Source organism: Pelophylax lessonae (assembly GCF_965119305.1).
Source record: "Pelophylax lessonae genome assembly, chromosome: 4".
NCBI lineage: Eukaryota > Metazoa > Chordata > Amphibia > Anura > Ranidae > Pelophylax > Pelophylax lessonae.
The window spans coordinates 165365327-165392612 of record NC_138771.1 but is presented as its reverse complement, the minus strand read 5'-3'; the positions used below and the strand labels follow the sequence as shown (position 1 = coordinate 165392612).

Sequence of the window (27286 nt, the reverse complement as noted above, 5' to 3'; positions counted from 1 at the left end):
TTTAGGCTCATGCAGCCAAAACGACATCCAGACAATGGAAGGACATTTCCTTTTGATAAACTTGACAGGAGGGATGGAAGAACAATGTCCTGGTTAAGATGAAGGACAAAAACTACCTTAGGTAGAAGAAAGTCCTGAGTCTCAACACCACCTAGAATCTTTGCACAGCCAGAAAAAGTTCCTTGCAGGAAAAGACTGCTAGTACAAACACTTGCTTTACAGAGGTGATGGCTATAAGAAAGACCATCTTCTCAAGAGAAAGCAGAGAGAGAGAGATCCAGATTTAGATCATAAGGAGTCACAGGGGAATGGAAGGGGGAAACACATGGGAAATGCTCTATTCAAAAGTCTTAGGCTAGGCAAAGATGGATCAAACATTAAATGGCTCAGCAGAAAGCAACTGAATTTCAATCCATGCGTGGTTGTCCCTAATCAAAAGAAGTTCTTTAGATCAACATTTGTCAAACAGGAATGTTGGAAAATGTTTGTTGATCAGCGGCTGCAGGCAAGTGGCAGTGTGTTTTTCGGCCTTTTCATCCCAGCTCTCATGCACCTGTGGATCCGCCATTGCTTAACTGAAGGGATGCCCTGTGGGGTGCTCACTAAATGGATGCAGAAGGAATGGATTTTGTGTGTCCGAAATACAGTACCTGCTCATCTGTGTGTATGTAGTAGAAAGGTGACAGGAAGTGCAGCAAACACTGTTATGGTGTGCACATATTTGGCAGAAATGGCAGATGGAAGCGTCAGTTGGAAGGCATGTTGCAACTACATCCCCATCCACAGACTAAGCCTGGATGGAAAAAGACCACCAAATCTGTATCATAACAATAAAGTAACTCCCCATTCTTATGTATCTTCTTGTGTGCTAAGCACTGCGGTGGTGTGTATAACCAAACACAAGTCCAAGTACAGGGAAACCTGGTCTAACCGTACCAATGTCTATGTTCGGGGTCTAGGCTTCGCCTGTCACAGTGCACATAACCCTAAAGGGGTCTTCAAGTTCTTGGAACCACAGGGATATAAAACAGCCCAGCACCTGCTTGGCACCCTGTGGCTAACTACACTCTTTGCAAAAACACACCAAGGCAAGTGTCTAATGCAGAATCCAGGGCCCAAAGCAAACAGGACAGGCCAGCCCCACAAAGTACGGACTGGGTACAGTGCACAGGGTGGAGTTAGTGATTCAGAAACTGCTATATAACCCAGAGCAATAAGCAGTCAGATCTTGACAGAAGGGGCCGGAAGAAAAAAAAAGAATGGTTAAAAAAGGAAAAAATATTTTCCAGAGGGGAAGAGGTCCATCACCTAAGGACACTAGCACCAACCCCCAAAAAACAAAACAAGAAAAAAAAAAAAAAACACAAGTCCCAGAGTTATATAACCAAGCTCCGTTCCAGTGTCCAAACAGCTGAAGGTAACCTACATGTCACCCATGGTCTATGAATAAAAGCCCTGTGTTCCTGTACTGCATGATTAAGATAAACGGACATGGTATACTATGGTAAATTATGCAGTGCTGCATTGCATGTGCGTGGGAGGTAGGTTGCCCTAGTATGCTGGGGTGCTGGTAAAAATAAATGACATCACAAAGTTCTAGGGCATGTAATATGCAGTAACACAAATGAGAGATGTATAAAAAGTATAAAAAACACTTTGAAAACATTTCAGATCTCAATGGGGAAAATATCATGCTGGATATCTATACTGATATGGACTGATTATTGTGTTAGGAATGAAAGGATGCCACATCTTTTGATGGAAATGAAAATGACCACTCTACAGAGGGATGAATTTAAAGACACCCCGAAACTCAAAGTGAAAAAATGATGCAGCAGGCTAGTCCTTTTTGATGAAATTTCATTGCAGCAACTCAAAATGGTACTCAGTAGTTTGTATGGACCCCACATTCTTGTATGTATGCCTGACAACGTCGGGGCATGCTCCTAATGAGATGACAGATGGTGTCCTTGGTAATTTCCTATCAGATCTGGACCAGGGCATCACTGAGCTCCTGAATAGACTGAGGTGCAACCTGGCAGTGTCAGATGGTTCGAAACATAATGCCCCAGAGGTGTTTTTTTGGATTTAGGTCAGATGAGCATGGGGGCCATTCATTGGTATCAATTCCTTCATCCTCCAGGAACTGGCTGCATACTCTTGCAGTGTAGGGTCTGACAATGGGTCCAAAGAGTTCATTCGGATACCTAATGGCAGTCAGGTTGCCATTGTCTAGCCTGTAGAGGTCTGTGCGTCCCTCCATGGATATGCCTCCCCAGACCAACACTGACCCATCACCAAACTGGTCATGCTGAACGATATTGCATGCAGCATAATGTTCTCGATGGCTTCTTCAGACCTTTCCACGTCTGTGACATGTGCTCAGGGTGAACCTGCTCTCATCTGTGAAAAGTACAGGGCGCCAGTGTCAGACCTGCCAATTCTGGTGTTCAATGGCAAATGCCAGTCGAGCTCCACAGTGCCAGGCAGTGAGCACAGGGCCCACTAGAGGACGTCAAGCTCTCAGGCCACCCTCATGTGTGTTTCTGATTGTTTGGTCAGAGACATTCAAACCAGTGGCCTGCTGGAGGTCATTTTGTAGGGCTCTGGCAGTGCTCTTCCTGTTCCTCCTTGCACAAAATAGAAGATACTGGTCCTGCTGATGGGTTAAGGACCTTCTACAGCCCTGTCTAGCTCTCCCAGAGTAACTGCCTGTCTCCTGGAATCTCCTCCATGCTCTTGAGACTGTGCTGGGAGACACAGCAAACCTTCTGGCAATGGCATTTATTGATGTGCCATTTTGGAGGAGTTGGACTGCCTGTGCAACCTCTATAGCAGGGATCCTCAAACTACGGCCCTCCAGCTGTTGAGGAACTACACATCCCATGAGGCATTGTAAAACACTGACATTCCCAGGAATGACTAGGCATGATGGGAGCTGTAGTTCCTGAACAACTGGAAGGCCATAGTTTGAAGTCCCCTGCTTTATAGGGTCCAGGTATTGCCTCATGCTACCAGTAGTGACACTGACCCTAGCCAAATGCTTTAATTTTCTTGAGCAGTGTACACTTGCAGATCGTAACAGATCAGAAGTAAAATGATCTTAGGATTTACTCTGCAGAAACTTTGTACAATTTTGTATATGAATCTGATAAGGATTCCACATTACCTGCTTGTAACAATAATGACATCTTCAGAGATATTGGCCATCTCCTTGATAGTTAGGTAACACATCCTCCGCAGGGTTTGCTGAAAGCACACACAGACATTTTTACAAAATAAATAAATGAAACACAATACACAGTGAACTATGAGCTCCTGCTAGCTAAGGATATTCTTTAGCAACTGCAATGTGCTTAAGGCAGGAATACACTTATCTCTCCTTTACAGGCTATACATCTAAAAACAAATTAAACATTTTTATACCTTATCTAGTGATGAAAAAGGTATTTATTCATTGCAGTAATCAGGTGATATTTAAGGCAGGGCTCAACAAACCCCAAGCGCCAGGTCGCACTGGCGAATAGAATTAGCGACCTGGGCTACACTGCGGCAGGTGTCTTGTCCCAGACATCCCAAGTCTCCCGCATGTGGGCCGTGGCTCCCTGACACCCGCAAGTGCCACGCGATATCCCAGCTGTCTGTGTCAGCTGTCAGAATGGAGCCGATGCTTCCTGTATAGTTCCAACTCCGTCCTGTCAAAGGCTGAGTGGTATCAAATGCACTCCGCCTGTGAGTAGAGATAAAGGAAGCATCGGTTCTGAATGCTTCCTCCAGCGTCGCTCCTCACACTCTCCGCCAGCTTTTCCTGCCAGCAGCACCAGCCAGCGTTACCCCACAGCAGCACCAGCCAGCAGGACCCACAGCAATACCAGCCAGCAGTAACCGCCAGCAGTAAGTCACATGTGCTAGGGGTGCAACTAGCCCCAAGCACATAATTGTAAATATCCCAGCATGTGACTCCTACCACCATGACCACTTCAAATGACTGAAGTGGTCATTGTGGTTAAAGTGTTCCTTTAATATCTCTCAGAAGAAATAAACCAAGTGTACAAACAGGTTGAATGCCGGACAACATCAGCCGGTTCATTAAAAACTGTCCGCCATTCGGCTCGTGTGTGTGGCAGCCGGTTCGACAGAAGTCGGCCATTCGGCATGCGCAAAAAAAAAAACTGGCTTCGAACTTTTTTTAGCTGGCTCCTAGATTTCAAGCAAATTTGTCAAGCCCTGGTAATTTGCCAAGGCACAAGGTAAGCAGCAATGGAAGTAGAGTCAGGTTTGGAAATCTGTGCAACAAACTAATTAGAGGCTTAAGTATAAAAGCATGCTAACAAGAAAACTTCTTGTCCAGTACATCCCATCAGATGTACCAAAATTTCAGTGGCCAAAACATATCTGCCGAAAATGGGGTTATCGGCATTTTCCTCGTAAGAGAAAAAGGTGCAGATAATGGTACCGAAATCTCATGGGATTTTGCCACAAGTTTTCCGCATCTTTATTGTGCTTTTAACACAGGTGCACTATTAATGCATTCTTGCTGCGTTTTCAATACATTTCAACGGGGAGGTACATTTTTGGTGCGTTTTTTTTAACAGACCAAAAATGCAGCAAGCAGGATTTTTAAAATCACAACGGAAGTGCAACGGACCAGTGTGCAGACATACACAGAATTTAAAGGGATACATTTTTCTTGAGTTTTTCTTGCGTTAAAGATTCCAATAAAGGCCAACAATAAATTCATATTCATTTAAATTAATTACATTAATAAAAATGTTGAATATAATACAATTATATATAAAAAAATATTTTAGTTTTTGTTTACGGTCAAGTGCATCTTGCATTTTAGGTTTCTGCACCAACATTTCCATTCCGTGCACCTCTAATCAGAATCCATGTTTTCCAATTGTAATCATTGCTTTCAAGCCTGCACATCAGAAATGACAGCTTGAGGAAACTTCCCTGTTCCATCTCCTTTTGGGCCCCCGTTCTTACCATGTGTAGAGACATTAGTTGTTCTGCACCTGTTTCTACAAGAGTATAAATAAAAGAACTGTTCTCTATGTGCCTTCTTCACACCACAACACTGGTATTAAATTTGTTGCTGCCAAATAATTAAATATGTCCATATAGATTTAGCTTAAAGAGGAGCTCCAGTCATTGTTATGTTTATTAAAAGTCAGCAGCTACCAAAACTGTAGCTGCTGACTTTTAATTAACAGACACTCACCTGACCCAGGGTCCAGCGATGTTCTCACCTGAGCCATCCATCCCTTTCCTCTGCCTTCTCTCCATGGTGCCGGCATCTCAACTGTGGGCATCCGGCTGCGACAGCTTATGACTTCACATCCGGTAGCCCATTTTGCATCTGCGAGCTGCGCTGTGCCTTGTGAATGGTCCCGCAGTCTTCTGGGACATGTGACATGCCCAGAAGGCTGCAGGGAGAGGAGAACTTCCACTCAGATCGACTAGGCGCTCCGAGTGGAAGTAAAAGAGAGTATCTGTCAAAACCAGGTACACGCTCCCCCCCCCCCCCCAAATAAAGTGCCATTTGAAAAAGAGGGGGGGGTGGAGGAGGCCTTAAAGCGGAACGTACCCCTTTGGGCGGAGCTCCGCTTTAAGCAGCCTAGACATTGCCTAGGCATAACACTGGACTGTCAAAAAAGAAGCAGGATCAAGCTCTTTATGATCAACATTATTTTTTAGAGATGCTGAAAGTCCCTTACATCATTTGACTGGAACAATCTGGTCATAGCAAAGAATGCTTCAGTGGCCTCCATCGTTCCAAAGTGTTCACCCTGTAAAAGAGCAACATCAGAGTCATTTATATTTACAAACATAGCGTCTTGGAGGGTTTTTTTTTTTTTTTTGCACGGATTTATGCACAATTTTGGTGCATTTTTATACAGCATTTTTGAGTTTTGGCATTTTTTTTTTTATTGGCCAATAGAGAAAACTATCATCTGTTTCACCATTTACTGCTAGGTATTTCATCTTTTTAAGCTTTTACATTAGCTTTTATTTCTTTTACTATTATTTTTTTTCCATTAGGTTAGGGTAAGGGATTAAAGTTAAGGTTAGGATTAGGGTTATTTTTTTCCTTTTTTTGTTTTTGTTAGCATTAGGGTGTTATTAATACTACTACTAATAATGATAATAAAAGGTCTGAACGGACACAGGGAGCTGTGACTTGGCTCGGGTGCCCCCATAGCAAGCAGCTTGATGTAGGGGAACTCAACAAGAGGGAGGGGCCAGGATCACAGAAGAGGGACCGGATAATTGGAGGATCTGAGCTGCTCTGTGCAAATCCACTGCAACAGTGCAGGTAAGTTTAACATGTTTGGTATTTTTATAGGAAAAAAAACAAGACTTTACAATCACTTTAAATAAATAATTAACCCATAACCCTTAAAAAAAAAAAAAAATAATAAAAAATAACTAAATACCCTAACACAAAATAAGTTATAATTATTATTAGTATTTTTTTTTTTCGAGTTTGGGTGTTGTTGATGATTGTTGTTAATGATAATAATAATACATAATCATCATCATCATTGATTATTAATTTAATTTGAAGGTTAGGGGTTAATTATTATTTATGTATTATTACATAATTTATTTATGATGATTTTTAGTTATTTGTGTATTTTACATTTATGTCTTCAAATATTAGTGCCATTTAATTATGCCATTCTATCACTTGAGCAGAAAATCGCTAAAAAAGTGCGTTTCCATTTATTTCTATGAGAATAAAAAAAAAAAACACACCAAAATGCTCACATCTGCTCTATTCGAGCTACAAATAAAGCTCCAGGACTTTTTTGAGCTTTAAGCGATTTGGAGTGGAGTGGAAATGGAAACCATGGAGAATAATGTGAGCGACCAGCCGGCACGTCCGCCAGCTGGCCGATTAGACTCTGAATAGGTCTCCGATGTAAAAACCCGAAAGCAATGTCATGACATCACTTCCGGGTACTGGAGCCTTAAAGGCACCACATAAAAAAATTACAGCATTCAAAACAGCCAAACTTAGTGTTTTGAATGCTTTTAAGTGCAGAGGAGGGGTTTGGGCAGCATCTGAGAGATAGGCTCCTCCCTCCTGAAACAGGAAACACAATAGTCCACCATTATAAAAATGTCAGTCATACCTTCTGCCTCAGTAATATCAAAGCACAGAAGGAACCCTCAATAAGTTTATGAATCCGCAAAATCCCTTATTTATCGTTGTTTAGGGTGGCAACAAGTGCTGCCCTGGAAGACTAGAAAAAAACTTAACCAGGTACCTAACTCTGTTTTCTCTAGTCGTCTTCTATGGCAGCATCTGAGAGGATGTACCAAGCAATACTTACTAGGGAAGGAAAAAAAAAAAAAAAAATGTGGAGCACCTTATGGCCAAATGCCTGGTCCTTGGAGCACCTTGCGGCCAAATGCCTGGTCCTGACTGGACAGCTGGTCCACTTCGCTGCCCTACAGATCTGCTCTGGTTTTGCCCCGGCTTTTCTGTGCTTGATAATGCCCAAGCTCTGATGAGTGGGCCATGACTCCACGGGGCAAGATTTGGTGCTTGGTATAAAGCTGAATAGCAAGCTTTATCCATCTGCTATCATACTTTTCTAGGCTGGTTTTCCTTTGTTGACTCCTGCATGGAGGATGAACAGTGTGGTGGTTCTTCGCCACTCTTTAGTTCTCTCGAGGTAAGCTATCAGGACCTTTCTTACATCTAGCTTGTTTTAAGTGACTCTTTCCCTGCTATCCATTAAATTTGGACAGTAAGAAATAACCACCTCCTGAGTTCTGTGGAAAGTTGAAGAGACTTTCGGTAGGACGGCTGGGTCTGGTGTGAGAATAATTTTCTCTCAGAATTAAACAGTAAGGTTCTATCATCGATAGATACTGTATTTCGCTGACTCTTCTTGTTGACACAAGTGCCACGAGGAGTAGTGTAAGGTATTTATCCGAACATTCTTCCAGTGGTTCAAAGGGTGCAGAGAGGAATACTTTGAGTACTGCGGAGAGGTCCCATGTCGGAGTTCTGCTGAACTTTATAGGTGTGGCTTTTTCCAATTAGAGAAGGAATCTTCTTATGAGTGTGTCCTCTGCCAGCCTAATATCTAGGTGGGAAGATAGGGCTGCCACTTGAACCTTCAAAGTGTTATTGGAAATGCCCTTGTCCGCTTCTTCCTGTAAAAAAATCTAAGATTGTTGGAATAGTTCCCTTAACAGGGTCTTCTTTGTTCTCGTACCAGAAGACAAACTTTTCCCTCACTTTTTCGTAGATGGTTCTAGTCACAGGTTTTCTGCTGGCTAAGATGGTATCAATCACTCTGTTAGACAGACCTTGCTCTGTAACCTCGCCCTTTCAGGAACCAGGTTGAGAGCTTCATGACCTTGTGACAGGAGGTTTGGCATGTCTGGAAGTGTTAGATGAGGCTGAATGATGAGGTTTTTTTTGTTTTGTTTTTTAAGTGACTGAAATATGGTCTCTGAGGCCATTGGGGTGCAATAAGTATCACTGTAGCCTTTTCTTCCTTGACCTAGTACCAACCTTGGCATTAGGGCAATAGGAGGGAATGCATAACATAGATGGGGGACCCCGCTTTGGCTGCACGCATCCACTCCGATGTTCCCAAGCAAGCTGCTTCTGTCTGATCTGCAACAGTCCTGGTGACTGCACCCACGATGCGAGTCACAACGCCAGCCAGTCGATGGCCCAACAGCCCAGCCGATGAAAAAAGCACATGTGACAGCTAGCAATCCAGGCATTCCAGGAATGTAACCTTTTAGAGACCTAAATCGATGGGATTTGTTCCGCTTTAGGTCCCTTCCACCCTTGTGCGACCTAAAAGTCGCGCGATTTTGACTGGACTGAAGCAAAGCCTGTGTAATCTTGAGGTCTGGGCCATCGCGCATGCTCTGAAACGCGTTGTGTCCTCCTTCCGCCCTTCGGTGACGTCACGCGCCTTTGACGCTGCGGCTCAACCTGGTTCCAATCCTACCCGGAAGACACCGAGTGCCGACACCCTCCTCGTCTCCCACTATCATCTTGACCTCATTTCCTGGCCACACTGCGCTATGTCCACCATCGGGCTCTGCCCCATCCAATGAGCCTTACATTTATGAATGCGAGTGTGCTATTGTTCACTTTTTTTATCCATTAAAACTACTGCACTTAGAGGTGCTCTTCTTGTTTTCTCTTTTACACTATGATATAATGTAGTGGCCCCACATCCTTAGCATAGGCATACCCTCTTATATAGTGCCATAACCTGAGGATCATCTCTACTGTAGGGATGTCTGCATTAACACAATTGCTTTTGAGGAGATAAGGGATATACCATATTCAATGAAGCTAGAGGACCGGAATCATGTCCTATAAGCTACCAGTGTCAGGCCCAGGGAATGTCTGGTAATGCCTAAATGTGTGGGTTATAATTGTCTGTTGGATGAAGCCTCAGGAGCTCGGTCTCCTGGGCAATCCATATACATGTAGTAAAGCAAATCTCCTGCGCTCGAGTGAAATATGACGGAGGGAAGAGAGATACTTCAGACTCAGGTGGACAAAGCCTATGGTCTTGCTACCCCCTTTAGGATCAAGGGTATCTAGAACCAAGTGAGAAAAAGACAAAAGAAAAAAGAAAAGGGGCTCACCAACCTAGTGCATTACCACTAAAACCATTTATTAAAATTGTAAAAAGTATGTAATATACTCACAAAGCAGGTGTGAATGTACACACATCAACATAATGTACATAAAATCTCCAAGGTAGCCAAGGTCCCACACGAAGCTGAATGGCATGCAGTGTGCCGTATGGGGCTGCTGTGGATGGGCTGACACGTTTCAGGGGCGAGCCCCCTTCCTCAGAGCCAGAAAAGTTGCAACTTGAAGTAACCTGAATATCTCACTCAGGTGAGAAGCACCCAAAGTCTCTCATTCCGGAGGTCTTAGGCTGGCACTACATTATACAATCCTAGTTGGATACAATTGAGAGTGTTTAGTTTTGACCTCATATCACACTGTCTTTGGTAAATCCAAAGTAAAAATTGCACAAGATGAGTGAACATGTATGGCCAGCCTTCAGGTCAGGACTGGTAGTAAATTAAAGCTGCTGACATCCTAAATCTAAAAATGTGGCCAGAGCAGTCAGAAGTGCACCACCTGCCTGTGATAAAGGGCAGTCATTAGGCACAGGTTTGTGTATGCAGCCCTTGCATAGAGGACTATCCAAGATCCAGTCAATTATATGTTGCAGGATCCACACCAAAATCAAGCACAGAGACCTGAAGACTGAAGGGAGAGGAAGGTGCCTGCTTCTTTTACAGAGGAGACTAATCCTTTTAGGACTCCCAGGGACTCTTTTTGCCACAGGTTTGCTTATGCACTTTAGGCAAAGATTTTTGGCCCAGGTGGCTGCCATTTGCCCTCATAGGAAGCACATGCTTAGGGTGGGAATGTGCGCTGCTGGTCTTTAGGCAAAATCGCTGCTACCACTAATTAGCATTATGTGCATAGTGGTTTGGTAAGTACAGATGTGGCCTCAGCATGCTCTGGCTTACCTTGGAGCGGTCCTGGCACGCAGGATCTACAGGGCAGGGTGGAGAGTCATCCTGACATGTTCAGTCTTAGAAAAGGAACTGCAGCATAGGGACCTTTAACTGCTTCCTGCCCTGCTCCAGCTGCCCCCCCCCCCCATGCAGGTTGGTGGACATACCTGCACTGCAACTTCCTGGTATCCTCAGGTCAGCTTCTCCTTGTGGAATTGAGCCATTTATGTTCCCTCCAACAGCGAGGATGCTGCAAGGAATGCCAACGCGGTCTGATTGGACAGGTGCCCAAAGGATGGAAGAACCAGGGGTTCTGTATGCAGGGGGCAAGGTTTAGGGAGGGGAGATATCACTGGCATCCTGACAGCTGGGGGGATGGTTGCAAACCCCTCAGTAGGGGTGAAATCTCAGGTGGGGGACAGCTTGCCGCAATGTGCTGCCCCTGACCTGCACTGCCCAAGGCTCACTGAGCTGCATGGGAGGCTGGTCAGGGAGCTGCCTGCAATTTAGCACAGAGATTGAAAATAACAAAAAGATGCAGCCCCTATGGGTCCGGAGGAAACAAACAAACTGAGGCAGAAGTTAAGACTGACATTTTTATAATGGTGGACTATTGTGTTTCCTGTTTCAGGAGGGAGGAGCCTATCTCTCAGATGCTGCCGTGGAAGACGACTGGAGACATTTTTTTTAAAAGGAAAGTGTAAAAATAAAAAAACTTTAAATGTGCAGAATATCGGCACCTGATATCGGCTATCTGCCTGAAGGGTGGCCGGGAAAATCGGTACCGGCCCTGAAAAAACAATATCGGTCGGCCCCTTATTGCAGATATAAATTTTCTGTTATAGGTTTCTTTTTTCCATAACTTCTTAACAGGATTCAGAATGTAAGCTATAAACATGAAAGAAAGAGAATCAATGCATACAGATCTTCTGTACTTGCTGGCTTTTTTACTGACTCTAATTGCATATTAAAGTGGTTGTAAACCATATGAACAAAGCATATCTCTCAATAGTGTGTACTTGTCTCAATTAAGAACACTAGGGGGAAGATTTACTAAAACTGGAGAGTAGAAAATGTGGTGCAACTTTGTATGGTAGCCAATCAGCTTCTAACTTCAGCTTGTTCAAATAAACTTTGACAGTAAAACCTGGAAGCTGATTGGTTTCTAAACAGAATTGCACCAAGTTTTCACCCTCCAGTTTTGGTAAAGCAACCCCTAAGTGTCACTTCTGTCTGCTGATTCCTTACTCTGCTATCGGCATGAAACGCTTCTGACATTTTTTCTGACACCAAGAGAAAAAAGGTGACAGGGGAGGGACCTCCAAGCTGATTGACAGCCTTAGCTCTGTTCCTGTGTGCTATGTAAAGGGGATGTGTCCCTTCCCTCCAAAAAGCTCTTAGGCTCCGTTTCCACTATTGCGACTTGTTGTGCGCCTTGACACATGTCAAGTCGCACAGCAAGTCAAAAGCCATTAATTTCAATTTGGCCCGTTCTAACTGCTGCGACTTGAGTCGCAGCGACTTGAAAAATAGTTTTTGCCGCAAACAAGTCACACTACAAAGTCACGCTAGAAGTAGCGCGACTTTGTAGCCGCATTAGTGGAAACGTAGCCTTAGAGCTCTCCTCACTGAACTCTGCAATGTGTATTTTCAGCTTTCCACCCCCTTTTTTCTGACAGTGCAGACAAGCTTATACAGTAAAACATTGGATTGCGAGCATAATTCATTCCGGAAACATGCCTGTAATCCAAAGCACTCTTATATCAAAGCTAATTCCCGCATAAGAAATAATGAAATCTCAGATGATTCATTCCACAACCTTTTTTTCATAAGTCCTTCAGTTTATAGGCCATATAAAAAGATTGTAGCAATGTGATATGTTGTGTAACCATAAAATGTCCATTCACAAATGGCAGCCTTCACAAGAAGATTAGAAGCAAAATCTTGCAGGAGCTACAGAGTATAAAGGGGAAGGAGACACCTCTAAGTGTAGCAACATGGTTACATTTAATAAAGGTTCAACATTTAGCAACTCACATGGTTGATTATTAAAAGAGGCAAGTCTAAGAATGCAGGCATCCGGGGTAAAGCTGTCCACATAGACCACACTCCTCGCCACCGGCTCTCAGCGCCGTCAGTCTGCGGTCCTGACCGGGAAGACTACCCTGGAGTAGAGAGATCTTAAAGTGAAGCTTGAAGTGCTTGTGGAGCGCAGTGTGGAAGGGATGACGTCCATGGAGGTGCGGAGGATGGTCTATGTGGACAGCTTTATCTCAGATGCCTGCATACTTAGATGTGCCTGTTTTAATCATCAACCATGCGAGTTACTAAATGTTGTACCTTCATTAAATGTAACAATATTGCTACACTTAGAGGCACCTCTCTTCTCTTTTATACTCAGCTGTGACATGATGCTACTTGTATATCAAGACATTGCTTGTTTATCAAGTCAAAACGTATTTAAAAAAAATTTGTTTGTCTTTCAAAACGCTCTCAAACCAAGTTACTCCAAAGTTTTACTGTATATTCTGGACTTTGAATGGATGTAAAGAAATCCTGCAGATAAACAGGTACAGCGTATGTAGGGTTTGTTTCATCTCTATGTATCACCTGAGGCCAGTCACTTTAATGGGTATATGTAAGGGTTTACCAACCACTTTAAGTAAGACAAATTAAAATAAAATTGAAATTTAGTGATCATAACCTGAGATTGTTCTCCTTACCTGGTTCAAAAGATACAAAATCTTGGTTAAAATATGAAGGCATCTTCTTGGATTTATTGGAGTTTCATTGAATAATCGAGCCTGTAAACAACAATTTAGAAATAAAATGGTATATGCAGTGTTTAATTTAAATAACTATACATAAAAAAGGTTGGGGACTGCCTTTGGGCTCTTTCACACGGGCGTTCCGTATGTCCGTTTTTCATCCCATCCGTTTGCGGATGAAAAACAGACATAATGTATCTCTATGTAAATACGGATGTCATCGGATGATCATCCTCTGACATCCGTTTTTTGTCAGTTCAGTTCAGTTCAGTTTTTTTGAACGGAGGAGAACCCTATTTTTTTCTTCCTTTCAAAAAACGGAACTGAAGCAAAAACGGATGTCAGTGGTGTCATCCGCAGACATCCGTATTTACATAGACATGCATTATGTCAGTTTTTCATCCGCAAACGGATGGGATGAAAAACGGACATACGGACCGGATGACACAAGTGTCATCCGTGTCCGTTACAAAAAAAAAAAAAAGGACCTGATCGGGCAAAAAAAAAGGGAACGCCCCTGTGAAAGAGCCCTTTCCTTGATCCTCCTCATCTCATATACATACTCTAATACTGACCATCACCTGGCAACCAGCTATGCTATTTTGAAGTAGGGGTTTCAGTCCTCTTCAATGAGATAGCACATAACCCAATGGAGAAGCCAACTAATTACAGATCTCCAAACCTTTTTTTTATTACAATAATATACACTGATTTGGGTTCTTTTTGCCAAAGAAATGTAGCAAAATATACTTCCACCTAAATTTATGAAGAAAGATTAATTTGCAAAATGTTATAACAGAAACTATAACAAAAAGAAAAATGCATTTTTTTTCGACATTTTCCATTTTTTTTTTTTTGCAAAAAACAAAAAAAAAAAAAAAAAAAAAAAAACCCAGTGGTGATTAACCACTTGCCGACCGCCTCCTGTATATTCACTGCGGCATGCAGCTGCTTACAGGCAAAGTCGCTTGCCAAAGAGGGGGCGCGCGCGTGCCCCTGCCTATCCAGCGTGTGTGACCGGCGGCTCCGATGGCCACCAGCCACTCGCAATCTCCCGCAGGAGAGGGAGAAAGACAAACAGCTGATGTAAACACAACTGTCTGTCATTCTCACTGAAGTAGGCACAGAGGCTATGCGATCCTGCTATATAGGATAGCATGTCTCTGTGGTTACTTCACTAGCCACGCCACCTAACAGTTAGAATCACGCCCCTAGGGACACACTTAACAAGGGGACCACCAATAAAGTTAACCCCTTCCCTGTCAGTGTCATTTTTACAGTAACAGTGCATATTTATAGCACTGAATACTGTAGTAATGTCACTGGTACCCCCAAAAGTGTCAAAAATGTCAGTCAGGGGTCTGATCTGTCCACTGCAATGTCGCAGTCCCGCAAAAAAAAAAAAAAAATTGCAGATCGCCGCCATTACTAGTTAAAAATAAAAATGACATAAATCTTTCCTGTAGTTAGTAAACGCAATAACTTTTGCGCAAACCAATCAAAATACGCTTATTGCTATTTTTTTTACCAAAAATATGTAGCAGAAAACAAATTGGCCTAAAATGTTAAAAATATTGATTTTTACATTTTTTTGAGAATTTCATATAAAAAAATGTGAAAAATTATTATTTTTTCAAAATTGTTGCTCTTTTTTTGTTTATAGCGCAAAAAATAAAAATCAACAGGTGATCAAATACCACCAAAAGAAAGCTCTGTTTGTGGGAAAAAAAGGACATCAATTTCATTTGGGTACAGCGTCGCACGACCGCGCAATTATCCATTAAAATCATGCAGTGCCGAATCACAAAATAGGGCCTGGACTTTGAGCAGCCAAATCTTCCAGGGCTGAAGTGGTTAAGTACCACTAAAAGAAAGCTCTATTTGTGTGAAAACAGAAAGGATAAAAATTTAGTTTGGGTACAGTGGTGCAATATCACGCAATTGTCTTTCAAAGTGTGACAGCGCTAAAAACTAGCCTGGGCAGGAAGGGGGTAATAGTGCCCAGTATTGAAGTGGTTAATATAGGTCTTACCTCTTGAAGAACAGCACTCTTTTCCAAATGCTGAAATGGATTGGATCCACTTCCTGAAAATTAACACAATTTTTATTTATGTGCAATATGTATTGTAATTATACATACATACATACATACAAGTACTCAAAAATTATTTATACCCCTTGAAATTTTCCACATTTTGTCATGTTACAACCTAAAAGGTAAATGTATTTTATTGGGATTTTATGGGATAGACCAACACAAAGTAGAACATAATTGTGAAGTGAAAAGAAAATGATGAATGGTTTTCAACATTTTTTACAAATAAATATCTGAAAAGTGTGACGTGCATTTGTATTCAGCCCCCTTTACTCTGATACCCCTAAGGCCCTTTCACACATGCTGTCCATTTGTCATCCATCCATTGATGGATGAAAAACAGACATCAATGCATCTCTATGGAAAAACGGATGTAAAAGGATGATCATTCATTTACATTAAGTAACATCCGCCATCCGTTATATTAAACTGATTAAAGCTCTATTTTTCTTCCGTTAGAAAAACGGACCGGAAAAAAAACGGATGTAAACTGACAAATGGTCAGTTTTTCATCCATTTTTGCATTGGTAGTGAATGTAAAATAAACTGATGAAAAACTGATGAATACTTCATCCATTTTGATGTAAAATGAACGGTCTGCATGTGTGAAAGGGGCCTAACTAAAATTTAGTGGAACCAATTGTCTTCAAAAGTCACCTAATTAGTAAATAGTAGGGATGCACCGAAATGAAATTCTTGGCCGAAGCCGAATAATAATGAAATGCTTGGCCGAAGGCCGAATACCGAACGCGGTGTTTCGCATTTTTTCCATTTATTTTGCCAATTTTTAGGGGGCACGCTGATGGGCACATTTTATGTTAGGGGGCACTCTGATGGGCAAAACATTTAAATCAGCGTTGCTCTTAACATAAAATATGCCCATTAGCGTGCCCCTTAAAATAAAATATGCCCATCAGAGTGCCCCTTAACATAAAATATGCTCATCAGAGTGCCCCTTAACATAAAATATGCTCATCAGCATGTCCCTTAGCATAAAATAAGGGGCACGCTGATGGCCACATTTTATGTCAAGGGAGCACTCTGTTGGGCACATTTTTTTTTTTCTTTTTTTTTTTTTTTTTAAGGGGCACTTTATAGGGCACTCTAATGTAATGAGCACGGCAAGTGGCAACAACATATGGCAGTCTGCACACTAATGCTTGTGCAGCTGCCAGCTACCGTATTCTCCCCCAAATGTGCTCAGCTCCACATCACATACCTGAACTGCAGCCAGAGCCAAAAGCCGCGAACAGGGGGGCGGGGCGTGGACCTAGTGTGAAGGAGCCGCAGTCAGGAGCAGGGGGCGGGACGCGTGCGTGACGTCACACCCCCTACCCGGCCGGACAGGACACCGGCGGCGTGTGAGAAGGGAGCCGCGAGCCGCAATGAGGAAGGTGAGCGGTCAGGGCGGAAGCTGACATTGTTCGGCTCAAAATTATTCGGCCTTTTGACTTATTCGGCCGAACGCCGAAAGTGCTATTTTTTCTATTTTCGGCCGAATAATGTTCGGCTGCCGAATATTCGGTGCATCCCTAGTAAATAGAGTCCACCTATGCGTAATTTGATCTCAGTATAAATACAGCTGTCCTTCGAAGCCCAAGGTTTGTTATAGCCACTGTTGAAAGAAAGCCATAAGAAGTAGGGATGCACCAAAATGAAAATTCTGGACCGAAACCGAAACCGAAAATGCAGGAAGCCCTTGGCCAAAAACCGAAACCGAAACCGAAAATGACTTTTTCCCCCCAAATTATTTTAAAATAGATAGAACAGGGGCATACGACAGAAACAGGCAGCGATGTACACCTGTAGCTAGTATGCAGTATATGTACTGTGATGGGTTGGCAAGTGGTTAATTTAATTACCAATGATATTTGTATTATGCAGCATGAGGGGGTTAATGTATTGCCACTGCTGGTCACTGATGCATTAGTGACCGACCAGTGGCAGTTAATTAACCCCTTTGTGCTGCATTAGTACAACCAGTATCAGTGTTAATTAACACTGGTTGCACTGATACTGGTTGCACTAATGCAGCACAAAGGGGTTAATTAAGTGCCACTGGTCGGTCACTAATGCATCAGTGACCAACAGTGACAATACATTAGCCCCCTCATGCTTCATAATACAAATACCATTGGTAACCTCACCTCAGCCCCCCCACCTCAATGATGCAATGTCCTTACTTGTCAGCACCTCTCTGCTCCTCCCGTCCCCTTCCTTTCAAAAATGCCGCCTCCCGGTGATGTCACTACTACGGCTCTGTGTATGTCACCAGGACAGAAAGTCAGGGAAATTTCCCCAACAGTAATAAGGTTTTAAAACAAGGTGTGAATATAGCTCTGAGGGGCATCCTAATCACACTAGCAGCGCTCCAATGAATTCTTAAGGAGAATCGTATACAACCACTACAATACATATATAAAATACATTCAGTATTTTATATATGTATTGTAGTGGTCGTATACGATTCTCCTTAAGAATTCATTGGAGCGCTGTTAGTGTGATTAGGATGCCCCTCAGAGCTATATTCACACCTTGTTTTAAATTTATTCTATTTATAGCAGCTGCTATCTTATTTGTCAGCTTTAAGCTAGCGCTGGGTGAGTGGGCAGTTTTTTAATTACTTACTCCTTTTTGTACAAGTAATAAGGTTTTGTTGGAGTAAGGCTTTAACATACAGTGCCTTTTTCACAGATTTGATGTATGTTACAAAGTGTATACAATGTGTATCTGCAGTCAAATCTTAACAAGAGAGAGAGACTGTTACAAAGTGTTTCTGAGAGAGAGAGAATGTTACGTTTTGACTGCAGAAACACTTTGTAACATTCCATTTCAGAGAGAGAGAGAGAGAGACTTACTCTAGGCTGTGATTTATAATCCGTTCTAACTAGACGCTACAGCAGCAGACATCCACATTACCTTCTTCTACAGCGAACGGCACATGGAAGGGAGGAGGTGGGTACAACGATTCAGCATTAGGCGCGGAGGAGGATAAGATCCTTTGCATTCTAAGTCCCTCTCCCCCGAGCCGTCTAGCGACCACTGTAGCTCACAATGAAGCCCCAGTGTAACCAGCATAGGATCGCAGCAGTCAGCAGCACACATACCCGCAAATGACAGGGAAGTGAAGGACTCACTTTTAACTGATATCAGCATACATTTTCGGCATCCTTAACCCCCTATCGGCCGAAATTGGATACTCACATTTTCGGCCGAAATTATCGGTGGCCGAAATTTCGGTGCACCTCTAATAAGAAGTCCCGTTTGCAGTTTGTGATAAGCCATGTGAGGGACACATCAAACATGTGGAAGAAGGTGCTGTGGTCAGATGAGACCAAAATTTAAATTTTTGTCCTAAAAGCAAAACATTATGCATGGCGGAAAACTAATTCTGCACATCACCCTGAACACAACATTCCCACCGTAAAACATGGTGGCCAAATCATGTTGTGGGGATGCTTTTCTTCAGCAGGGACAGGGAAGCTGGTCAGAGTTGATGGGAAGATGGATGGAGCCAAATACAGGTCATCCTTAGAGGAAAACATGTTAAGAGTCTGCAAAAGACCTGAGACTGGGGCAGAGGTTCGCCTTCCAGCAGGACAACGAGCCTAAACATACAGCCAGAGCTATAATGGAATGGTTTCGATCAAAGTATATTCATGTGTTAGAATGGCCCAGTGAAAGTCCAGACCTAAATCTGATTGAGAATCTGTGGCAAGACTTGAAAAATGCTGTTCACAGACGCTATTCATCCAATCTGATAGAGCTTGAGCTATTTTGCAAAGAAGAATGGGAAAACAATTCACTCTCTAGATGTGCAAAACTGATAGAGACATCCCCGAAAAGACTTGCAGTGGTAATTGCAGCGAAAGATGGTACTACAAAGTATTGATTTACCACACTTTTCAGATATTTGTAAAAAATTTTGAAAACCATTTATCATTTTCCTTCTATGTCACAAGTATGTGCCACTTTGTGATGGTCTATCACATAAAATCTAAATAAAATACATTCACAGAAACATTTTGTGGAAAATTTCAGGGGGGATATTTTTTTTTAAGGTACTGCATATAGTTAGGCATTTTAGTAAAAAATAAAATAGGACTTTTTTTTAATTTATAGGGCATATAAAATTACCAAACAAGTTTTTTTGTAATTTAAAATAATCACAATTTACCTTTTTTAATGTACTGGTAGCAACATATTCCTAAACGTTGCCACCACAAGTTACAACATGGGTTTTAAAGTGACTGTAAACAATCACCTTGAAAAACAAGCCATTCAGTTTAAAGTAGAAATGAGAGGCAATACCATTGTGCATAGATAAAAAATAAAAAAATAGGGTATTTATAAAAGTACTCACATACCCTCTGTTTGCAGCTGCATAAGAGCAGGGGGAAGGAGAAACAGCAGTACACTGATCTTCCCAGTGAATGGCTGTGCAAGGGTGGGGAGATTTTAGGACATGTCTAATCATTGGAGGAAAGCAGGTCGATTTCCCAGCATAGCTAGAGAACTGACCATGTGGTGCTCTCATGCCTAGTGTGGATAGTTTTTTTAAAGTAGGAAAGCAAAGAGACTAGCAGGATCACCAGGCATTTCATACAAAGGAAGCAATACAAATAGAACAGCAGGCACATATCAGGAGTATAAAAGAGGGATTTGCATATGATTTAATGCACTGTGGTGTAAATGACCCCTTCTGTTACCTCTGGGGGGGGGGGGGGGTGGCTGGTGGTTTTACCAGTGTTTTCACCTTGGATCCTGCTTCCAGTTATCAACACTCCCTTCGTGAAGATGTTATGTGCTTCCCATGTTTTTTGTGGATCACCATCAGGTGCATCAGTTCTCTCCTACATTTAAAAAAGTTGCTGATTTTTCCACTGATGTGTTCTGGGTCACATGTGTGCGAAGGCATGACTGGAAAACATTCGATTATAAACACCTTTGGGCCTGATATAATTATTCAACATTCCCTGCACTGAGCTGAAGAATATGTTGGCACTATATGAACCAGTGATATAAATATTTACAATGCCTCCAAAATATCATGTTCCAGATATCATTGACCGGTATGTTCCCAGGTTTTTGAGTATCGTTAAGGCCCCTTTCACATACGGACTGTTCATTTCATTAGTTCAGTCACGTTTTTTTGCCATCCGTTTTTTTATCTGATCCGTTTTTTAATGGATAAAAAAAAAGGGGGTTTCCTCCGTTAAAAAAAAAACGGATTTTGATGGAAGCGGATGAAAACAGATGTAAATGGATGATCATCCATTTTTCCATTGATGTCTATTTTTTTATCTGTCAATGGCTAAAATTGATCTAGCCTCCATGTGTTTGTTCATTAAGCAGCTTGTTTTTTTTTTCAACTCTAAATACCTTTTTTCTTTTTGTTCGTTTGTAGTGACCTCCTCTCTCTCTCTGCTCTGTATCCTGATCTAAGAGAACCAAGTGGGAGGGGCTCAGATTCCCTTCTGTCAGTGAATGAAAGCTGTAGGAGAGGAGAGGGGAGGGGCCATGAGATCCTATTTCCACTGAACACTACGGAGCTGACAAGAAGAAAGGAGTGGGAGGAGGGGGGAGCTGCAGAGACACGCAGACAGACTGGACAGAAGCTAGATGACGGAGGCACGTATCCTGACCACGATTCCATGGCTCAGTAGCCATGATAAACGTGGTCTGCTCACAGAGGGGAGGTCAGGACCAGGCAGAATCAACCAGGTACTGTAGGAGATACAAAAGGGCAATTGACTAGGCAAAAGCACTATGCTATAGCACTTGCCTTAAAGGGACAGGAGCATGATTTTTTATTTTTTTTGGGGGGGGGGAGTAACAATCATTTTAAGGGGATTCATTGGGGGCCCCCTGGCCACCAGAACTGGTGTCCTCATTAGATTTCCTCTTTATTACTTTTCTGGGGAGAACCCAAAATGTGGGATTTTCTTTCACTTTCAATGACAACGGTAAACAGAACAAAAAGTAAGGGTGAATCTCCCGGGGGCACAGACAGCAATAAAACCTGGCAGGGGTTCTAATCTATCTCAAAAAACAATTTTGCCTTTACCTAAAGCCAGTTTTTTTTTTTATAGATTTGTTTTTGGTAAATCAGGAGAGGGTTAACACCACTGTCAAATTTCTTCCCTTTTTTCTGCCTTCACATCCTGGAAACTCAACAAGAAGAGAGAGGATATTCTTCCAATGTGGGCAAAACCCCCTCTTAAAGTGGTGCATTTGGGGAAATCCAACATACGCACAGGTAAACGGCAATGCAGAAGAATGCATGTACATCCATTCACTTGTATTGGCCGCTGTGGAAAGGGCCAGGGGTTTTAGAGCTAGTTTACACTAGCATTGCTCCCTGAAGAGTGATCTGTGTTTGGATTTCTTAGACAGCACTGGACAAGTGATGAGGTGACATTGTATTGCCTCTTTAGCATAAGGGAGAGAGGTTGTATTGCCTTTGCAGCATAAGAGAGAGCTGTTGGGGGGCCGTAAAAAGGTGACTCAGCTGCATTTTTTTTTTTTTTTTTACCAAAAACCAGTGCACCGGTGTACTAGCTGTGGGTGCACATCCTCCAATGAGGATGTAGCAAGTCATATGTTAAGGGGGCACCTGTGCAGATAGTTGAGCTGTGTGTGTCCATAGACACATACAGCGCCGATAAGCCACACCCCTGCTCTCTTCTCAGAGGAGTTTGACTGACAGCAGCAGAAGCCAATGGCTCCTACTGCTCTCAGTGTCTCCTGTGAATGCAGGAAGAGAGGAGAGCTGTGCTGCAGCCAGGACAGTGCTGGATCGCTCACTCAGTCAGTAGGTGTATAGAAATGGGGGTGGGTAGATTAGGCAGTGGGGGTTTATTTTGCCATAATGCAGAAAATGTATTAAGACATACACAAAAACAGAAGGGCGCAAAGGCAAATTGCATTAGCAGTTAACATTGTTTGAAAAAAGGAAAAGGAATGGGGGCATACTTACAACAGGCAAAGGCTAAACAGAGTATAGAATATACTCCAGACACAGGTGGCAGGGGTAGCCAACACTAGGGATAAATATCACCCCAACATTGGGTTCACTGAGAATCACTAGCTAACGCGTTTCAAGGGACAGACTCTCTTCTTCACAGCAAACCCCTCTGATGAAGAGGGTCTGCCTGGTTTTACTGAACTCTGACCTCACATGTGAAGAAGTCCTAACTCGGTTGCAAGATGGAGGGAGGGAGCAAACAATCGGGACTTCACTCTTTGATGTAAGTTCCACTTTATCAGGCAGTGACAGGTGAGGAGATAGCGGTTTTACAGAGACAGAAACTCTGCCTGTCTCTGTACACTAACTCACAAGTTCATAATTTACAAACTGGAGGCAATAGTGCAGTAATAGCTCCACTTTGGAAAAATGGCGCCATTAGGAACTACCTGAATCTGCCACACGTGTCGTCAAGCTACTGACACAGGTGGTAGGGATTTCTGAATCTGGCCCAGGACCTTTTAAAGTGGAACTAAAGGGGGAAAATGTACCTGTCCAATGACCCCCCTCGCCAGCATTTTCTTCTGAGTGCCAGTCTTAGGGCCTCTTCACGAGCCAGTGGGGGGGGGGGGGAGGGTTACGTCACTCCTGTGCATGAGGCCATCATCCCAGCACTCAGAGACTTGAGCAATGTAAGCTGAGCTGTGCACCAGTAGTTCAGTTGACGGCACCAGGTAAGACAGCAAGAAGGCAGGTAGGGGCATTTTATTGAAGAATGGATAGTATATGTCCCTTCTGTAAAAAAAAAGCCTGACTTTCTTTCGTTCCACTTTAACACTTTTGCTACCAGGCCCGTATGTTGTACGGCAACAAACGGTCAAGAGGGAAAAGAACCGCTCAAGTGAGGGGATAGTTCCAAACACATCCGACCCAGGTGCAGGCACGGATCCGCAGTCCTGATAGCAGCAAATGGAAGAGCACAAAAAGCCGCACAACCGGTTGAAGATGCAAAAAGTTAACCAACGGTTACGACTAAGCGGAAGACTCCGTGAAACGCGTCAACCGCTGTGCTCCCCTTTCCCCCCCCATGTCTCCGACTGTTTTGGTTTCATCTTGGATGATTTTATCTTTTTGCCTGCAAAATAAATTTGGATTTTAACTTTTTGCATCTTCAACCGGTTGTGCGGATTTTTGTGCTCTTCCATTTGCCGTATGTTGTACGGACCTGAGTGTGGGGGGTTTAACACGCACTCCTAGTGGCTGCAGCGACCAGGATTGTGCGTATATTAGGCATGTGACGGTATCAGATTTCCATGCTGCGATTAATTAAGGTTTTGCCACGGTATACGGTATTAAAAAAATGCAGTGGCCTTGAAATCCATCCTGCTCTTGCAACCATGCGACTTACCTTCAGTTCCTGCACTGGCAAGCTTTCTGCAATTTTATATACGTGGGCCCAGCATTTAAAAACAACAGTTTGCCTATGCAGGAACTGCAGGTAAGTCACATTGTGCAAAAGCAGGATGGATTTCATGGCCACTGCATTTTTTTAAATTCTGCATGCACCTTTTTTCAGCCGAAAATGCAGTCATAGCAGCCCATTTGAATCAATTGGCTGCTATGCCTGTGCAAATGTGGGTCACCAACCCGCATACATGTGAACCAGGCCTGGTCAATTTATTTTATTCACCAGGGTCTCTGCTGAAAAAAAAAAAAAAAGAGAATATTTATGTAATTTTTGGGGGTTCTATGGAATTTTCTAGCAAAAGAAAATATGCAGAATTTTACATATTTAAGAGAAATGTCAGAACTGGGCGGGTCTTGAGGCGGATATAGAATATATGAGAAGATGATACAATGTATTGGTGTTGATATATTCAGTAATAATAGCAATACAATGAGTAGTGACATCATGAATGGTAGAAGGAATACAATGTATCACTATCTGTGTCCAGTGCCTCTCACCAGTGCCAGTTGTTGATGTTGGTGGCGTCTGCCCTCTGCTTCACAATCCAGTGTGGGTCTTCCTCTCCCCACTTGGCCATGTCTGTGCCGGTCCCGGTGTGTCCCCTCCCCAGAGCCCCGCCGTCACTTTATCTGCCGTAGAAGTTACTAGAAGAGCCTGTAAAGCCGGTGTTGTAAAATTTTCCTGGACCCATGAAAATCCTAGACCTCGTCCCTTCCAATGCGGTCGCATCATGAAACAGCTGGTGCGAGTCACCAGTGCGCATGGGCAGAAGACATTCTCCAGGGTCGAGGAAAATTTTAATACAGAGCATGCAGCTGACTAAGAGGAGGAGGGGCTGAGGCGGGACGGAGTTGCCAGTGTTCTGACAGATTGCTATACCCTCGTCACTTCCGGTGTGGCCGCATGCCCAGAAGATGCTCTCGATCCATTGTAGAGCTCACTGAGAGGAGGCGGGGCGGAGCGCTGACTGAAAGCAATACATCCCGAGCACAGCTGGTGCCGTGTCATTGCGCATGCTCAGAAGATGCTCTCGACCCATCGGAGAGCTCACTGAGAGGAGGCGGGGCGGAGCGCTGACTAAAAGCAATACATCCCTGTGCATTATATACTGTTATACCACTGACTGAAAGCAATACATCCCTGTGCATCATATACAGTTACACCACTGACTGAAAGCAATACATCCCTGTGCATATACTGTTATACCAATGGAGGATTGTTCTCCTGGTTAAAAAAATCCGGTGCGGGCACGTCATTCCACTTCCACACCCCCGTCCCCCAGCTTTTATAAAAAAAAAAAATATGTATATGTGTGTGCATATATATTATTTTATTTAATCAGAACAGCTCTCCATTGGTATAACAGTATATGCACAGGGATGTATTGCTTTCAGTCAGTGGTATAACAGTATATGATGCACAGGGATGCCTTGCTTTCAGTCAGCGCTCTGACCCCACCTCCTCTCAGTGAGCTCTTCGATGGATTGAGAGCATCTTCTGGGCATAGTGTATATGTGACAAGAAAATTCCTGCCTGTCAGATGGAATATATGGCGGGTGCATTGACGCCCAATACCTTTCACACCTCCTGCTAACGTGCGCCCCCGCCATGTATCCAAGGCTCCACTTCCATCTGCAGTCCCAGAACCGGTATTAGACCCTGGATTTCCTATTAAAGAGAACCTGTCACCACCAAAAAATCATCTCATAAGGGACATTTGTCCCCTATGTGATGAAAAAAAAAAAAAAAAAAAGTTTAGTAAAAAAAAAATGTTTTTTTTAAATTGCTAAAAATTTAGGTTACTGAATATTGTCATTATTTTACGGGCGCACGCATATTTAAGGTTTGACATACTGGGTAAGTGCCACCTTGTCTTTTATATTTTCGGCAATTTATTGTCTTTGTGTACACTAAAATTAACTTTAGTGTCTTTTTTTAATGAAATGTTTGCATTTCCTAGACCTCTGTGGTAATATTGTGTGACAAAATTGTATTTTTTTTCTCTAGGGTGTCTGCTTTCAGAAAATACAGTATATACAGTTTTGAGGGTTTTATGTAATCTTCAAAACTAAAATGATTTTTTAAACATATGTGCAAAAAAGGTAATGTGTGAATAGGTCCGATGTAATGCGTGAATAGGTCGTCCCATGTAAGGCGTGAATAGGTCGTCTCATGTAACGCGTGAACAGGTCGTCCCATGTAACGCGTGAACAGGTCGTCCCATGTAACGCGTGAATAGGTCGTCCCATGTAACGCGTGAACAGGTCGTCTCATGTAACGCGTGAACGGGTCGTCTCATGTAACGCATGAACGGTCGTCCCATGTAACGCGTGAACGGGTCGTCCCATGTAACGCGTGAACGGGTCGTCCCATGTAACGCGTGAATAGGTCGTCCCATGTAACGCGTGAATAGGTCGTCTCATGTCACGCGTGAACGGGTCGTCCCATGTAACACGTGAATAGGTCGTCCCATGTAACGCGTGAATAGGTCGTCCCATGTAACGCGTGAATGGGTCGTCCCATGTAACGAGTGAACAGGTCGTCTCATATAACGCGTGAACGGGTCGTCCCATGTAACACATGAATGGGTCGTCCCATGTAATGTGTGAACACACAGCAGCATTCCATTATACTGAATGTGGATGGAGTTCCTGTGTAGAGGCAGCTGTATTCATTCATAGACTGCCACTGAATGGAGGGAACACACAAACTCCTCGGACATGAGGAAGGACTCGTTGCTCCTGGTCACACACACATACACTGGGGGGTGAGGGGGTGGGTAGGTAGGATGGTGTACAGGCTACGTGTCCATCACATGTACAGCAGGCGAGCCTACACGGCTTCCGGCTTCAGGAAAGTCCGAGGCTCCGGGCCCGCACAGCTCAGCCAACTACCCCGCTCCAGCTAGTGACACAAGGAACCGTTCTTACCAGCCTCCTCATCTTTCTTATCGAATTTCTTAATCATTTCCGGATATCTCCGCTCTGCTACCGGGACCGAAGGAGCTAGTCAGCACAGAACAGGACACACTGCGCCTGCGCACTGCTCTCTGCCCCGCCCACCGTCCGTCAGAGACTTGTCCAGAGTCGGGGCTCTGTGTAACTGAGGGGACGAGGAAAGGGATGTCAGGGAATGGAGTGTGCTGCTGTTCCTGTTAATGAGCTAAAAAGTTAATAAATTTTTTCAGAAAATGCAGATTTCTTCTGAACTGAAATATGTTTTGTCCCTGACGACAGGGGGATAATTCCCTCCTGGGCCGCGCTGATTCCCCGTAAAGACCAACAGCATTTTTTCACTCCGCAGACAGCGCTTTTCCTCTCCGCAGACAGCGTTTTTCCTCTCCGCAGACAGCGTTTTTTCCACTCCGCAGACAGCGTTTTTCCTCTCCGCAGACAGCGTTTTTCCACTCCGCAGACAGCGTTTTTCCCCTCCGCAGACAGCGTTTTTCC

General features: G+C 43.3%; 1 protein-coding gene across 1 annotated transcript in view; it reads right to left on the bottom strand.

Moving 5' to 3' along the window:
* COPG2 (COPI coat complex subunit gamma 2) overlaps positions 1 to 26893 on the bottom strand; it is a 120071-nt gene extending 93178 nt beyond the window's left edge. Inside the window, exons 1-5 of the mRNA XM_082255985.1 lie at positions 26768 to 26893; positions 15340 to 15392; positions 13263 to 13343; positions 5724 to 5795; positions 3170 to 3249 (exon numbers count right to left, since the gene is read on the bottom strand). Coding sequence (XP_082112111.1) covers positions 3170 to 3249; positions 5724 to 5795; positions 13263 to 13343; positions 15340 to 15392; positions 26768 to 26804 — 323 coding nt within the window. The 5' untranslated portion in view covers positions 26805 to 26893. The remainder of the gene's footprint in view (positions 1 to 3169; positions 3250 to 5723; positions 5796 to 13262; positions 13344 to 15339; positions 15393 to 26767) is intronic.
* Positions 26894 to 27286: the final 393 nt, after the last annotated feature.